Source organism: Mastomys coucha, unplaced genomic scaffold (assembly GCF_008632895.1).
Source record: "Mastomys coucha isolate ucsf_1 unplaced genomic scaffold, UCSF_Mcou_1 pScaffold1, whole genome shotgun sequence".
Classification (NCBI taxonomy): Eukaryota; Metazoa; Chordata; class Mammalia; order Rodentia; family Muridae; genus Mastomys; species Mastomys coucha.
Genome location: NW_022196891.1, coordinates 31,757,402 through 31,773,945, shown reverse-complemented (window position 1 = coordinate 31,773,945; position 16,544 = coordinate 31,757,402). Strand labels below are relative to the sequence as shown.

Below are 16,544 nucleotides of genomic sequence, written 5' to 3'. Positions count from 1 at the left end.
CTAGCAGGTTGTGGAGCTCATTCTTGGAGGCCTCGATCTTCTCCTGGTCCGCAGCATCCACCATATACCTGGGGAAGGCAGGCAGGGACAGCATGTGGACACCATGGTTGAGGCGGGGAAGAGGGCCTCTGGTCTGACCCAGTGAAAACTTTCCCAAACATAGGTGTGAAGCACTGCAGGATTCTGTCCTTTGTGGAACCTGAGCCTTTAGGATTAGTTGTGAGTCCAGCCCAAAGTGACCCATTTACGTTTTCATGGAAAGCTTAGATAGGGCCAGAGTAGAAAAAGGAATGGCTTCCCTACCAAGGGACAAGGTACAAAGCTATTTTTTTCTTTCTTTCTCTTTTCTTTTCTTTTCCTTCCTTTCTTTCCTTCTTCTTCTTTTTTTTTTTTTTTTTTTTTTTTTTGAGACAGGGTTTCTCTGTGCAGCCCTGGCTATCCTATAACTCACTATGTAGATCAGGCTAGCCTCCAACTCAAGAGATGAGCCCACTTCTGCCTCCTGAGTGCTGGGATTAAAGGTGTGCACCACCTACCACCACCTGGCTACAATGCTTGTTTAAAACTCAGGTTTAAACTGTACAGGAGGCACAGACAGGTAGATCTCTATGTGAGTTCAAGGCCAGCCTGGTCTACAGAGTTTCAAGGGAGCCAAGACTGCACAGAAAAACCTTGTCTGGAAAAAAAAATCCAATATATATATATATATATATATATATATATAATTTTTTTTAAAAAATTAGGTTTAAACCAGGCATGGTATGCATACATTTTAATCCTAGGACTTGAGAGGGTCTGTGAGTTAGAGGCCAGCATGGTATTTACAGTGAGATCCAGGCCAGGCAAGTCTACATAGTTAGATCCTGTCTCAAAAAACAAAGACGGGCTGGAGAAATGGCTCAGTGGTTAAGAGTACTGACTGCTCTTCTGAAGGTCCTGAGTTCAAATCCCAGCAACCACATGGTGGTTCACAACCATCTATACCGAGGACTATACCACGGATACACACACACACACACACACACACACACACACACACACACACACACACACACACACACACTTTCTCAAATAAACCGCATGCAAACTAAAAGCAGCCCAGGTCCAGGCAGCAGGCATTAACAGAGACCATGTGTGTGGCTCTGCATCAGGTCTGACATCTTGCAGGCGGGAGGGTGGGGAGACCCTACTTACACAATGGCGCTCACTCCTCTGCAGTAGCGCTCCCACATGCTTCGGAAACGGGGCTGCCCCCCAATGTCCCAGAGCTGAGAGAAGAGGGTGGGGAGAATGTGGCCTCAGAAGTGGGCAGACAACTGAAAGCCACTGGGTTCTAAGATTCCCTCCCAGGTCTCCCTGCTAAGGTCACACCTCCTTCCGCTACCCCTCTCTTGTTCATACCTTCAGCTTCCTCTTCTCCAGCAGCAGGATGTCACTTTTCCCTCCCCTGGCTGGCACTTCCCAGGTGCCTCAGTTGCCCTCCCAAACAAATGCAGTCCTCAGCAGGCCCCTGCCCTCACCTTGATGGTCACGTTCCCTTTGGTGATTTTGCGCATGTTGAAGCCCACAGTGGGGATCATGTCCTCATTGAACTGTCCTGACTAGAGAGAAGAGCCAGAATTGGAAAAGATGCAAACATCGTCAGGACCCAGATGTGCCCTCCCTGGTGGGTCCAGAGCAAGAGGTTGCAGGGTGACTTATCAGTGACCTCAGATTTTCTCAGGGGAGGTGTCTCTTGAATGTCTTCTGCTTTCAGGGAGCATGGGTGTCATCAACTTACGTGCCCTCCGTATCTGGAGCTCTATAGGGAAGAGGCCCATTGACCTTAGGCAATCTCAGGGTCTCTCAGTCTAGAGAGGGAGAAAGCTCCTCCCAAGGTCTAACCTACAGTTCTTGTTAAAAGAAGCCCCCTTTACTTAGTCTCCAGTTGAGCCAGGAGAATACCTTACTTCTCAGGAAAAGAGGCTCACCACAGGAGACACAGCAAGGAAAGCAAGCAGATATTATCAAAGTAGTAGCAAACTACTTTTTAAAAATGAGGAAGGGCTGGTCAGGGTGGTGCACACCTTTAATCCCAGCACTGGAAAGGTGGATCTCTGTGAGGCTAGCCTGGTCTACATAGGGAGATCTAGGACAGCCTGGGGTAAATAGACCATGTCTGAATAGGTGGGTTGGGACTAAATTCACCACCCACAAAATGCAACACATATTAGTACTCATCTGTTATACTCTACCACGGATAATCCACAGTCTCTATTATTTACCTACATATGTGTCTCCTTGCTGGGCTGAGAGCTTCCTGGGGAGAGGAACCAGGTCTATAGTAACAGCATTAATGTTTGCTGAATGAGCTGAGAGTAATTCCAGCTCCCATAATTCTTTTCAATTTCTGGTATTTTTCCTTCCTCTTATTCATTGAATCTGCAATCTCTGGGTTAATCTAAAGTAGACACAGGCTTCAGATAAGGCCAGTCCTAACTCCTCTCAGGCCATCGTGTCACAGGTGGGAGCAGGAGAGACAAGTTGACAAAAAGCAGGAGAGGACTGATGGTACCCGTAAGCCGAGGGTGATGGAACTCACTCTGTAGACCAGGCTGGCCTTGAACTCAGAGATCTGCCTGCCTCTGCCTCCCAAGTGCTGGGATTAAAGGCGTGCCCAGTGACCCTGTACCACATCTTTTTGTCTCCTACCAGGTAGTAGACTACTTTGCTTGAGTCCCACACAGAGGCCAGGGCCTCTGACCACTAGCCAAAGAGCAGGAGATGAGCAGTTCTCAGTCAGTGCCTGGAAGTCTCAGTGATGTACCAGATGAGTGTATCACTCCCCTGCATCTGAAGGAATCCCCCAGGGCCCAATGACAAGGAATAGCAGGGCTTCCTCATCTAAGAACCACAGCTAGATTTTGGAGGTCCTCTGAGTCTCCTGGATGTATAATCATCCACAGGGGTTGGTCCAGGGCCTACTTCACAGTCCCTTATGGAGATGGTATAGTAGTGTACTATAGGATGTATTGGTATGCTCCTAAAACCCCAGCATTCAGGTGGAGGGGGAAGAATTAAGAGTTCAAGGTCGGCCTCAGCTAAATAGTAAGTTTGAGGTCAGTCTGGGATGTATGAAACTCTATCTTAAAAACCAAAAAAATGCCAGCACACATCTTATCATATACTTTAATTTTATACTTATTTATTTACTGTGTGTGTGCGTGCGTGTGTGTGTGTGTGTGTGTGTGTGTGTGTGCGTGCGCACGTGCAAGTGCCACAGCATACTTGTGTCCCAAGAGGACAGCTCTTGGGAGTTGGTTCTCTCCTATAATCTTTGTGGAGTCCTGGTATTGAATTCAGGCTATGATGCCAGACTACTATCTTAGGGATAACTAAGCCACAGTACCCTGAAAGTGCCTGATCTTGTCTGATCTCAGAAGCTAAACAAGGCTGGGCCCATTTAGTACTCTGATAGGAGATGATTCCCGTGCTCAAGTGATCCTCCTCCAGGACCCTAGACCAGAGGGGACTGTAGGGCTCCTGAATTGTGACTATGGCTCGCTAAGTGCTTGGGAGTGGCTCTGATGCTGCATGGAACTGTCACTGCGCTTTGGGAACTGGAAGGCCCATACTCTCCCAAGTAGATGAGAGTAGAGCCTGGAGGACTGTGACCCTGAAAGGAGGGATGCTAGGTGACTCTCAGCCAGCCAGGCCCTCCAACACCCACTTTCTGCTCAGTTGGGAATTAGAGCTAAGTCACAATCAGGCTATGATTTAATTTCTCTGCTAATGACTCAAATTCTTCCTGTAAGGATGGAAGCAACTTTACGTCATGTAACCCAACCTTTTGTCTCAGACTTGAATCTACTCTAGTTCGTTCTCTTTTCTCCTTTACCTTTTCTTTTCTCTTCCTTCCTTCCTTTCCAGATGGGGGCTCATGTATCCCAAACTGGCTTCAAAATGGCTTGTATTCAGAGGTGACCCTGAACTTTCGAGACAGGGTTTCTCTGTGTAGCCCTGGCTATCCTGGAACACACTCTGCAGACCAGGCTGGCCTTGAACTCAGAGATCCACCCGCCTCTGCCTCCCAAGTGCTGGTATTAAAGGCATGCCCGGTGACCCTGAACTTCTTATCCTCCCGTCTCCATCTCCCTGATGCAAAGATTATAGGTGTGTGTCTCTGTGTCTGATTTTATGTGGTGCTGGGGATTGAACTCAAGGCTTTATGCATGTTAGGCAAGGCCTCTGTCAACTAAGATACATCCCTAGCTCCTCCATTTATTGTTATTAATCATTACTATTATATGAAGTAATCAAGACTGGCCTTCAACTCCTAATAGACCCTAAATAGCTAGGACTAAAGGTGTGCCTCACTCTGCTAGCCTTCCACTCCCTCTCGTGTTAGTTCAAATTATCAGAAAGTTCTTTATGACTCAAAAAAGCATCTTCCTATAACCTGTCCCCTTTGTTCTTTAAGTCCTTCTGGGTACCCCAAGACCAGCTCATCTACAGTGATAACATTTCATGTTTTAAGATATTTGAAATGACCCCCTTAATAGGCATGGCCACTCACGCCTACAGTCTAGTACTAGGGAGACTAGAGGGTTGACAGGTCAAGGCCAGATTCCATCTCAAAGAAAAAAAGAAAAGAATGGCCTTTTTGCTTCTCTTGGGCAAAAACACATCTCCCACTTTTTTAGTAAAACAATTCTTTCAGCGCTCAGCAGTCTCAAGAAAGCTAGTTACATTCTTTCTAGTCACATTCTTTCTAGTTACATTCTTTCTAGCTAACCTGCTAAGCATCTGAGCTCACTAAACTCAATTCCTATTCACAGCCACATCTCATGGGGGGCGGGAGACGGGTGGGGGAAGACACAAGGGTTTTTCTCTGTTTGCTGAGACAAACAGAAGCCAAGTCAAGAGCAAAGGCAGTGGTGGGCATGGGCACTGAGCCCAGGGGTCGAGGATCGAATCCTTTTGTGACTGTAGGGGGAGTGGCAGAATGTCTGTCCCGGCTCTGGTGGGTCTGAGAAGGCCAGAGTTTACCCAGCTGCTGGAATTCCCTGCAGCACCTTAGTGGTGGTTTGACCTATTAGGTTCCCTTGAGAGAAAGGAAATTCAGCTTGTTCATTTAGTGGTAAATTTAGTATCAAAAAGGAGAATGGGACACTGGGGAGAGGAGGGATGTTGAATAGCAAACAAAGCCGGTTTGTCTTTTCGTTTTTGTTTTCTTTTTTGTTTTGTTGTTGTTGTTGTTTGTTTTCTTAATTTCTGAAACAAAGTCTCTATGGCCCAGGCTGCTCTCAAACTAGGGGTCCCGCCTCAGCATCCAGAGTGCTGGGCCTACAGGCATATCCCGTCTGGCTTAGTTTTAATGAACCTCTTGACTCTGGCAGGAGAAATGGAGAATTTGGCTTCTGTCCCTGACCTGTCAGAGCCTTCCACGCTCTGAGAAGATGCTGATCTTGAAGGGTAGGTCCAGGCCAGGAAGTTGAACCCACCTAGGTTTCTGTGCATCCCTGTACAGAAGCATGGCTTTACTAACACTCCATGAGACAAGCATCCCTAGGGACAGGAGGTGATGTCTTGGCAGAGCCCAAACTGTTAGTTTTTCCTTTTGAGAAATACAGAAACGTCTCCCAGACCCAAATGCCTCAAACCAAGCCTAGGTCTGCAGAAACAGGTGGAAATCTAGGTGTTGATTTCCTGCTTTGACAGCGCAAGAGGCAAGTCAACACCAAGCCCCAGGGTGTTTGGTCCTAGGGACACAGCAAGACAGACAGGAAGTGCACAAGTGTTAGTTCAGAAAAACATGAAGCCCCAAACCTCAGCAGAGGCCTTGCGGAATAAGAAGGGTCACTGGATAGAGGAGGGTCCAGAGGTCAATGGCAGAGCATATTTAGGGGAGAGAGAGCGAGAGAGCTCATGCCTGATCATTAAGTCCCAAATCCATATCCCCTCTGAAGGGCCCCCCTATGGGGATATTGAGCCCTGTGGGGCTTCAAGGTTGGGCAACAATACAATACAGGCAAGTGGTGGTACCGAAGCTGGTGCCCACACATCTTTGCGGACCTGCACATCAGCATTTTTAACCTATATCTGGCTAATTCATAGTCCTTGGAAAAACTCATCTTTGGGGATGGGGCTAGGTTCTGGGGAAAAACTATGTCCCTGTCCCAAGCCTTACTTGGTCCCATAAGCCCAGTCTTGCCTAGCTTGGAAATACGGGCTGCAGCCATTACTGCAGCTCCGCTCACACCCAGGGAGCTCATCTTCCTCTTTTTTAAAAGAGAAAATTTAACTCCTTCTTCACCACTCCTCTGGCACAGACATACAACTGCAATCCCCCACCCCCACCCCCCACCAGTCCCGAGTCTCCAAAGCTGCTCTCGCCCTTGTCCCCAGGTGGATGGCGCCCCTCCAGCTCATCCTCTCGGGTCCACAGTACCTACTCCTGCAACTTCTGAGCCAAGTGGAGACTCCCAACTCCCTTTCTGGTGCCATGCTTTCTGGACCCCAATGCTACCGCAGGCCCGGGACAGGTTCCGGGGAGGAGTCTGGGCTAGAGCCAGGACCTCAGCTGACTCCTCGGCCTCTAGGGATATCTGCCCCCGCCCCAAAGGGCCGGGGCTTCGGCGTCCAGCAAGGGGAGGCAGAGCCCTCGGGGTGGGGCTGGGCTGCTAGGGCATCCTGGCAACACGCTCCGGCCGCGCGTCCCATGACCCTCCACTCGCGGAGCGGGAAGGTCCGGGCACTTTCGCCCAGTCATGTCCCCTTTGAGCCCGCCTCGGGGGCCTGTCAGCCTGCGGCGGGTTCCCGGAGCCTGGAGACTTCTCCGCGCCGCCAGCTCCGGAACGCAAGCTCGGCCCCCCTCGTCCTCGCTACCCCGCCCCCAGCCCTGCCATCCCAGCCCAGGCCGGAGAACCGGTGGCACGCCAGCCGGTCCCCCAAGAACCGCGCTAGGCCCTAAGCGCCCGGAGCTGGCTCCTCCCTGCCCGGAACCCGGCGGTGCCCGGCCACACCAGGCGGCGACTCCAGCTGCCCGGGGCGCGGCGCCGGCGCCACATCTGCCCTCGTACCGCGATCACGTTGACGAAGGTGGTCTTGCCCGAGTACTGCAGCCCCACGAGCGTGAGCTCCATCTCCTCCTTCCAGAACAGGGCCTTGAACCAGTCCAGCAGCTTGTTGAACAAAGCGATCATGGTCGCTGCTGCCGGCCGCGCCCGGTGCCGGGTCCCCGCCGCCTTCGCTGCCCTCGCGCTGCGGCCCGGAGCGGCCCCTCCCCGGTGCGGCCGGGTCCCGCGGCTCGGTGCGGGCGGAGGCTGGAGCGCGGCGGCCGACGACGCGCTGCCCGCGGATCCGCTCGCCGATGGGTGTGGCCACGGCGCCTCCACCTCCCGCGCCGCCGCCGCCGCCTCCGCCGCCCTCCCGCGGGCCGGGCCGCGTCCTGCTCGCACCCGAGCGCGCTCCCGTCTCGCGCGCGGCCTAGGCCAGCGCCCGCGGGCGGGGCGCCGGGGACCCGCGGCAGCCGGGAGAAGCGCGGCGGCGCGCTTGCGGAGAAAGCTGTAATTTTATTTTTCCTGCTGCCCTCGTTTGCCCCGCCCTGACTGCACCGCTTTCTGGCTTGAAGGGTGGTCGGTCCTGGGCGGGTGGTGTCCCGGTTAGCTAGGGTATTTCCAGGCTGAGGAACCGTGGCATGAAGATCTCCGAGAAAGGGAGACGACGTATGGTTTTGCTCCCTGAACCCTCGCCCCTGAGCATCTCTGGGTACCGAATTCCATCCCCCGAAATGCCAGAGAGAGTAACAGCCGGATTTAGAGCTCTTACTTACTACTCCATCTTGTTTTGTTAACCACAGTTTGCCAGGCTACTTGTTTGGGAAGCCCAAAGTGAGATCGACATTTGAACTTGATGCCTGTCTTTAGCAGTATTGTCACCATAAAGAAAACAGGCAAAATGAGGGCAAGGGATTCCCTGTGCGGAACGTCGGTAGCAAAGGAAAAGTGTATGCTATTTTGATACAAAGTTTTTGATAGCGGGTGGTGGAGAGCCCGCCAAGATGTCCCCATCCTCCCTTGCAGGAGATAATAGCTCAGTCAACTGGCTGTACCTTCCTGGTCGCAGGATTTCTAGCCAGCTGGGCTCCTTATAGGAGGATCGCAATAGTCTCTCTTTGGGGGTCGGTTTTCACCTGGAGGCTGTGTTGAACTGTTAACATCAACTGTATGAATTAAACCTACTAAAGAGTTAGACAGCCCCCAACATCTGGATCAGCCTATTGTTCTGACTTACTAATATCTGCCTAACCTCTGCCCTTTATATAAGTTCTTCTTAGGCTGGTGAGATGGCTCAGCAGGTAAGAGCACTGACTATTCTTCTGGAGGTTCTGAGTTCAAATCCCAGCAACCATGTGGTGGCTCACAACCACCCGTAATGAGATCAGATACCTCTTCTGGTCTGTCTGAAGACAGCTACAGTGTACTTACATAAAATAACAAATAAATATTTTTTTAAAAAAAATAAGTCCTTCCTCTGTAGGTACAAGCTATAGTCTGAAATTTTTAAATTAAAGTTTAAGTTATCTTACAAAGCAATAGATTCATGGCTCTACATTTCTGTGTCTTTCCCCCAGATTCATATATTGAAATCCCAATCCTCAAAGTGATGACTATATAAGGTGACTAGGTTATGAGGGTGGTTCCTAGATTGTCTTCTATAAGAAGAGAACAAGAGAGGTGCCCAGAGCCCATAGGCCTCCCATCTTGAGGCTACAAAGAGAAGGCTGTAATCTACTAGCCAAAAAATGACTCCTAACCAGACCTGAATCTACTGGCACCATGACTGATTGCTTTCCCATCTTTCAAGCCACGGGCAACAAATGTCTGTTGTTTATAAGTCACTCGGTGTGTGGTGCTTTGTCGCAGTCCCCCTGAACAAGCTCCTGCCTCTGGGTCTTGCTTCCTATATTGACTACGGTTTTATTTTGTCACATGTCCTTAGAACTACTGGAAAAGAGTGTACCTCGGGGGTAAAGATCTAGCAGCCTGTTCCTGCAACGGAGAGCCTTACTCTGTGGCTAGAGAGAGCCCTACAGGCTGAAAATGATGGAAAGAAGAATTAGATGGGCATCCAAGAGGTTATTTATTTATTTATTATGCTTTTCCAGAGCCTGTGCCCTCTAGAACAGGGTTGGGGTGACTATGTAGGGAGGGTGCCCATAGGACTGTGCAATTGCTCCCTTGCTTCCTTCCAGACATGTTCTGAGATCATGGTAGTATCTTGAAACCTACCTTTTAGGGGACTTCAAAAAGTCGAAGTGCAAGCTACCACCCCAAGACTAAAGAAGCACAGCATGCCTACTCAGCTCAGGTTGAGCATTAAGAGGGGTAGCCTCAGTTGTAGCCTCACAGTATTTTTGTTTGTTTGTTTATTTGTTTAGTTTCTTTTTGTTTGTTTGCTTTTGAGATAGGGTTTCATATAGCCAAGGCTAGTCTGGAACTCCCAGTTTCCCCTGCCTTCGCTGTCCAAGTGCGGATCACAGGCTTTCAACACTGTGTCCAGAAGCACTGCGCGTTCGCCAGAGAGATGCCAGGAAGCAAGCGGGCAGTCACTTCTCCAGCTCCTTGGGGTTTTCACCGAGGACTTGGGTCACTTAGCACATCCAGGAGCTGAGGACCAGACTGTGAGAACAGTATTCTGCTTTCCTCCCCACAGGCAGTCCAAACTGAATCAAGGAAGACTCAGGGTTTGTCTGGCTTCCTGGGGGTATATAGTTCATCCCTGAGATAGACCGTGGGTTCCCTGGAGATTGTGTGAAGCGATGAGGAGGAAGGAGGAAGGTCTGAGCTTCATGCTGTATGGAGTGGTGACAGCCCAGCCTGTTTCTAGAACCAGAGAAGCAATCTAGGTGGGCTCCGCAGAGAAATACAAGCCAGGGGAGGTATGGCAGGTAGGTTTGCTTGAACCAGACATAGCTCTTTGTCTCTTCTCTCCTCTTTCTTTGATACTTCACGGGTATCTAGAGGATGCTCTGAAGTCACAGGAGCAAAGCAGAGAGTGATGGGTTTTCCCCAGAGAGTGGTTGGGAGCAGATGACAGGAAGGAAGCCATAGAAGCAGAGGCAGCCCCCATCTCCTCCAGAGAGCTCAAGATTGCTTTTTTTTTTTTTTTTTTTAAAAAAAAAAAAAAGAGAGAAGATCTTGCTATGTCCTTCTGGCTGGCCTGGTACTCACAATGTAGACCTCGATGGCCTCAAACTTGCAGCAATCCTCCTGCTTCTGCTCCTGAGTGCTGAGATGACAGATACAACATCACACCTGGCCTCTTCCAATGATTCCACCTGCTAGACCTGGTTACCCCTGCATCTCCTTTTATGATATGTATGGAGGCAGGCCAACCAAGGCTCTTATTCTCTTCTGAGCGAGACATCTAGCACTCAGGGGTGTACGGGGAGGAGCAGTGTAGGTAGATAGAGAGGATTTGACCAAGGTTGGACCAGGATTTTCCTTGCTCTTGCATCTTGCCTGTGTGTGGGCAAGGCCTTAATGGAAGAGGATCTTGCAGGCACCGTCTCTGCAGCCCCAACAGCAGGGCGACATGTGGAATGGCTTTCAGGAACATTCTGTTTGACTGACTCTTTGTGTCGAAAGGAGCCCACAGAAAGTGCCTAGATAAGCCAGCACCCCAGCTGCTTTCTCAATCCATTTCAAAGACCAGCTCCTATCTGTAAGTTCAGGGCCACAGGAAGTTCCCTATGGTCCACTGGGGGCCACTGAAGAAGGCAGAGTCATGGTCGGTGGAAAAGACCTGCAGCCTGGCTCCTGTTGCTTGCTGGGGCAGTTTCCTGAGACTGTAAAGCATTCCAAAGATCCCTTTCCTGTGCTTATGCAGAAGCCATGCCAGAGCACACAGCCCACTTCCCCAGACTCACTGTCCCAGGCCTGAGAGCCCCCTGGGCTGGTGGAGCGGCAGGGGTCAGGGGTCAGGGGTCAGGGATTGGGCTCCGGGGGCAGCTGGGCTGCATACATGGCCAAAGTGTGGTGCAGGAACTGGTACTGCTCTGCCGTCTGGATCATGCCTCCTCTGTAAGCAGAAAGTAAAGAGTCAGAATCAGTGCTGGAGAGATGGCTCAGTGGTTAAGAGCACTGATTGCTCTTCTGAAGGTCCTGAGTTCAAATCCCAGCAACCATATGGTGACTCACAAGCACCCATAATGAGATCTGATGCCTTCTTCTGGAGTGTCTAAAGACAGCTATAGTGTATTTATATATAATAATAAATAAATCTTAAAAAAAAAAAAGAGTCAGAGTCAAGAACACCTGCCCTGTGCTGCGGTCAGCATCCTCTCTCACTACTGTCCTGCTAGGGAAGTCCTGAGTCTCTCCTTCCCATAGTCACCCTTGCCCTTCCTACTCCCCTTTGCTGTCCTCTGCCAGGACAGCCCCAAGGGGGGAAGTGCGGCAGGTACTGCCCCATCTTGACTCTTCTTGGTCATCTGTCTCTTATCCAGCCAGCTCTTGAGCAAAATCAGGCTCATGCTCAACTCTTCCATTTGTCAATAATCTTAGCCCCACGTGTGTAGAGCAGGTCTCACTTCTAAAACAATCGAGACGTGAACCCATTTCTTCTTCCAGTTGGGGAAGCAGAGTCAGGCTGTGAGTTTGAGGTCAGGCTAGGCTACACAATGAGCTCTAGGATAGCCAGGGATATATAGACTCTGACTCAAAAAAAAAAAAAAAAAAAAAGGTGTCTGTGTGTGTGTGTGTGGGGGGGGGTGGCTACAGAATTATGGTAGCAGCTAGTAGCATACACCCGAGTCAGCTGGCTTCTCTGCCTTCAAGCCCAGTGAATACAGCCATATCCATAACTACTTTGTATCTAGAACAAATTGTATCTTTTCTTTTAAAAGAAAGAAAGAAAGAAAGAAAGAAAGAAAGAAAGAAAGAAAGAAAGAAATCAAGCCACTCTCCCTCCGTAGCCTCATTGGCCTTGAGCTAACTAAGTAGTGGGCACTGGCTTTGACCTCACATTCCCTTGCTTCAGCTTTCTGAGTTCTGAGAATACAGACATGCAGCATCATACTATCCTTGGTTTAACTTGTTCCCTAAATTCTCCTGAGTAGAGAATTTGGGGGTCAGGAGAGGTTGAGGGAAAATTTAGGGTGACATATTTAATTCCAGGCCCCCAAGCTAACATTTCAGACCATCTTTTATCTTTTATCTTTTAATTATTGGCAAAATAGAAAGTTCTTTTGGATAAAACAAGTCCTTTGCTTTCTTCCAGGAGGACCTGCAGGTGATGTGCACAGTACCTCAGAACCACCAATGTCCTTGCCAATTAATGGGGCTGCACCTGTTTCCCATGGACCCACCTGTCTAGGCGAAGTTGGCACACAATGCCCAGAATGTCCACCTCCCCTCGGGCCTTCAGTTGCTGGCAGCCGATGCGGGTGGCAATGAAACAGCCTGTCCGGCCGATCCCTGCACTGGATGTAAGCAGAGAGAGGATAAGGAGGTCACAGAGACCAGGGGTTGGGGGAGACAGGTGAGCATGGAAGGTTGGGGCTAGGCTTCAAGTGATGAAAGAGAAAATGGTATTAAAGGGATCTATTTGTAGGGTGGGACTCTCACATCTTCGATTCCAGCATCCCTGGCATCCCTGATGGAGGCAGAAAATGGCTTTCCCAGGAAAAGTTGGTAAGCCCTTATTAGCCTCACTCTATACCTATCCCAGCTTACCATTAAATTAGTTAAAGTGTGTTTTTTGAGATAGAATTTCACTATGTAGCTCTGGCTGTTCTGGAACTCACTAATGTAGAGCAAGCTGACCTTGAACTTAGAGATCCACCTGCCTCTGCCTTCCAAGTGCTGGGATTAAAAGCATGCACCACTATGACTAGCCCTAAGGACTTTAAAAATTAAATTAAAAAAAATTTTTTTTTAGATAGGTGCTCATGGGTCCAGCTGGCCTGGAACTTGCTATGTAGTCTAGCTTTAGCTTGACCGCCCATGCCCAGATTTTAGTTTCCATTTTTTTTTTTTTGAGATAGAGTTTCACTCTAAAGTCCAGGGAAGCCTAGAACTTACTATATAAACTAAAGTCACTGTAATCCTCCTGCTTCAGCCTCCTGAGTCCTGGTTTGTCCAGGGCAGCCAGAGTTACAGAGGGTGCCACCATATCAAGTCTTTGCTTGTTTGTTTGTTTGTTTGGTTTTTGGTTTTTTGAGACAGGGTTTCTCTGTGTAGCCATGACTATCCTGGAACTCACTCTGTAGACCAGGCTGGCCTCGAACTCAGAAATCCACCTGCCTCTGCCTCCCAAGTGCTGGGATTAAAGGCATGCGCCACCACTGCCCGGCTGCTTGTTTGTTTGTTTATTTGAGACAGATTATCTCAGCCCTTGCAGCCCTTGCTGGCCCTGAACTTACTGGGTGGACCAGGCTGGCCTCGAACTCACAGAGATCTGCCTGCCTCTGCTTACCAAGTGCTGGAATTGAAGCCTAGACTTGTACTTTTTCCAGTTGTTTTTCTTTTTTCTTTTTTTTTTTACATTTTTATTTATTTTAATCTCTGTGTGTGTATGTGTGTGCGCGCGCGTGCATGTGTGCACATGTGTCACTGTACCTGTATAAAGCTCAGTAGAGACCTCTCATGAGTCAGTTCCATCCTTAAACCATGTAGAGACCAGGGATTGAACTCAGGCCGTCAGGCTTGGCTGCGGGTACCTTTACCCATGGAGGCATCTTGGTGACCCCTGATTTTTCTTTTCTTTCTTTCTTTCTTTCTTTTTTCTTTCTTTTTTTTTTGGGGGGGGGGTAGTTTCAAGATAGGGTTTCTCTGTGTAGCCCTGGCTGTCCTGGAACTCACTCTGTAGACCAGGCTGGCCTCAAACTCAGAAATCTGCCTGCCTCTGCCTCCCAAGTGCTGGGATTAAAAGCATGTGCCACCACTGCCCAGCTTTCTTTTCTTTTTGGGTCTAGCCCACATAGCCTGGACTGGCCTTTAGACTAGCAATCTTACTGCTTCAGCCTTGAGTGTGATCAGCTCCAGGGTGCCCTGCCATGCCCTGGTCCAGCACACACTGTGGTGATCACATCTGTTTACAGCATCTGCCTGTGCACTGGCTGTCCTCCTGAGAGCGTTCCCTCTCGCCCACAGCCTCCTCCCAGCTCCACATCTGTGTCCATTGATGCTCCAGGGGCCCCCATCCCTTTATCCTCTTCTCGGCCCCATCATCTTTCTCTCTATGGCACATTCCTCCCCTTCTTGCCCTTTCTGGCTTTCAGCTCTCCACTCAGGTCTTACATGTGCCTCCAGTAGAAGGAGGTGTATACTGGGGTGTATAGAAACCACCATCGACTCCCAGCACTTACGTGTGTGCACCTTCTGCATGGGTCCAAGCATGCCCCGTTTGTGTTTGCTTCTACCTCCTCCTCCTCCTCTTCCCCTCTCAACAAAACATCACACAGCCCAGGCTGGCCTTGAACTCCCTATGTACTTTAGATTGGCTTTCAGCTCCTGATATTCCCATCTCTACCTCCCAGGTGCTGGGAATACAGGAGTGTGCCACTGTGCCCAGCCTCAGGCATTGCTTTTAAACGGTAAATTTGGGGTGTTGGATTCAGCGTCAACAAAACCCCAAAACAAAATGGCAAATCTAAGTGTCTTAGCCAATTTCGCAAGTCCCCTTCATGAAGCCCTTAGCTTCCTTCCAGACTATTTTCCATCAGTGCCCCCCAGGTACAAGCAGCACTCAAAACAAGTTTCACCCACAAGCCCCACCCACACACAAGCTCCACCCACACACAAGCTCCACCCACACACAAGCCCCACCCACACAAGCTCCACCCACATGCAAGCTTCAGCCTCCTCTCTGACCAGCCTGGCAGTATAGCTTTTGTTTGGTTTTAAAGTTTTTTTCTTGAGCACATACAGTTCTCTGCCTGAATGTTCTCTTCCCCCCCATTCCTTGGTCTATTCCCTCTCTCAGGTATTAGGTGACCTGACCCTGTGTGATCTCTGTACTACTCTGTCTGGCTTTCATTGCATTGCAGTCTGTTTAATTGTTTAATTTGCTGCCCTTCTGACCAGCATACTAATCTGCCAGGGAAGAAACTAAACTGTTTTGTTCACAGTTATCGTCTTAGTATTTAACATTGTGCCTGATGATAGCAATAGTAAGTGTCCAATAATTCCATTATAGTTCATACCTGTAATCCCAAACTGATAGTGAGAGATTGAGAAGCTGAGGCAGGAGGATTGCTGTGAGTTTGATACTAACCTTGGGCACCAAGAGGGATCCTGTCTCCACGAAACAAAACAAAAACCAAACAACACAACAAACCCAGCAAAACCAAAACCAAACCCAAACACTAAAAGACCCAAACAAACAAAAAAGTTGTCTAGTGGATAAATGGGCTCCTCAACGGGTGGGGGCCAAGTTTATCTCATCTCTCCCTGACTAGAAACTTCCCACCAGCCAGAGCTCTGTCTAGCTAAGAGTTAGGCTTGTCTGGTGTGTTAGATGCCTCCACACCAGAGACTTAGTGGGCAGGGAAGGCATGCACTGGATCTTAGTGGGACTAGGGAAGGCCCTACCTGCAGTGAACCACAATAGGCCCGGAGTTGGCAGCTGTCTCTGGGGTCTCCACCTCAGCCACCAGGCGCAGCAGGGGCCCCGCTGACTCTGGAGTCTGGTGGTCTGGCCAGGCTGAGAAGAGGATGTGCTTCACTGAGCGGCATTCCTGTTGATGCTAGGGTATGAGAAACCAGGAGAGTAAGGCTCGAGAAGCAGGATGTGCGTGTGCGTGCGTGCGGTGATCTATCATGGGTCGTGCATGGTGGGATGGAGCATGGTGCTGGGGTATGAGAAACTCGAGAAGCAGGATGTGGGCGTGGTCGTGCTTGGTAGGATCGAGCAGGCAGGGGTGAGTCTCCTGGCTACTTCGCTCTTTGGCTTTACCCAGGCTCGAGTCTTGGCGGCTCCTCTATCTATCGCGGGACTGTAGATAAGTGCATTAATCTCATTTTCTTCCCTAGGATATCTTTTTGTTTGCCTCCCAGGATGCTTGGGGAGCAACGAAGGGATACAGGATCATTTGGAAGTGTAAGAATGTGTACTTTAACAGAATGGCTTTCCTTCCTCTCTCCCTCCTTCCCTCCCTCCCTCCCTCCCTTCTTTCCTTCCTTCCTAACTTCCTTCCTCATGCCCTCCCTCCCTCCTCTCTCTTTAGGAATCTTGCTATGTTGTTCCAGTCAGTTCTCTTCTTCCACCACGTGGGTTCTGGGATCGAACTCAGGCCATCCATCAGGCTTGGCATCAAGTGTCTTTACCCACTGAGCCCTCTTTCTGTCCCCTAGAAAGTGTTTTTAAAGCCCATCCACACGTGTGGGCATAACTCTTTTGATCTCTCCTGACTCTCCCAGTATTTCTCTGGATCTCTCTAGTCTCCCGGAGCCCAGATAGCGAGGATGAGCATGGGGAGAGGGTGCTTCCCGATGGTCCCCGTTTTGTTAGTTGGTGCATCCCTATTTAATTAGTGGTGCCCCTGAGGGCTGTATCCA

General features: G+C 49.7%; 2 protein-coding genes across 4 annotated transcripts in view; both read right to left on the bottom strand.

Annotated features, from left to right (window-relative positions):
• The window catches only part of Arl8a (ADP ribosylation factor like GTPase 8A), a 13,573-nt gene extending 6,157 nt beyond the window's left edge, over positions 1-7,416 (bottom strand). Inside the window, exons 1-4 of the mRNA XM_031340495.1 lie at positions 7,062-7,416; positions 1,521-1,601; positions 1,195-1,268; positions 6-68 (exon numbers count right to left, since the gene is read on the bottom strand). Coding sequence (XP_031196355.1) covers positions 6-68; positions 1,195-1,268; positions 1,521-1,601; positions 7,062-7,184 — 341 coding nt within the window. The 5' untranslated portion in view covers positions 7,185-7,416. The remainder of the gene's footprint in view (positions 1-5; positions 69-1,194; positions 1,269-1,520; positions 1,602-7,061) is intronic.
• A 1,688-nt stretch (positions 7,417-9,104) lies between these two features.
• The window catches only part of Ptpn7 (protein tyrosine phosphatase non-receptor type 7), a 13,585-nt gene continuing 6,145 nt past the window's right edge, over positions 9,105-16,544 (bottom strand). For all 3 annotated transcript variants that reach the window (XM_031383641.1, XM_031383657.1, XM_031383649.1), the window contains 3 exons: positions 15,579-15,733; positions 12,353-12,466; positions 9,105-11,064 (listed from right to left, as the gene is read on the bottom strand). In XM_031383641.1, coding sequence (XP_031239501.1) covers positions 10,971-11,064; positions 12,353-12,466; positions 15,579-15,733 — 363 coding nt within the window. In that variant the 3' untranslated portion in view covers positions 9,105-10,970. The remainder of the gene's footprint in view (positions 11,065-12,352; positions 12,467-15,578; positions 15,734-16,544) is intronic.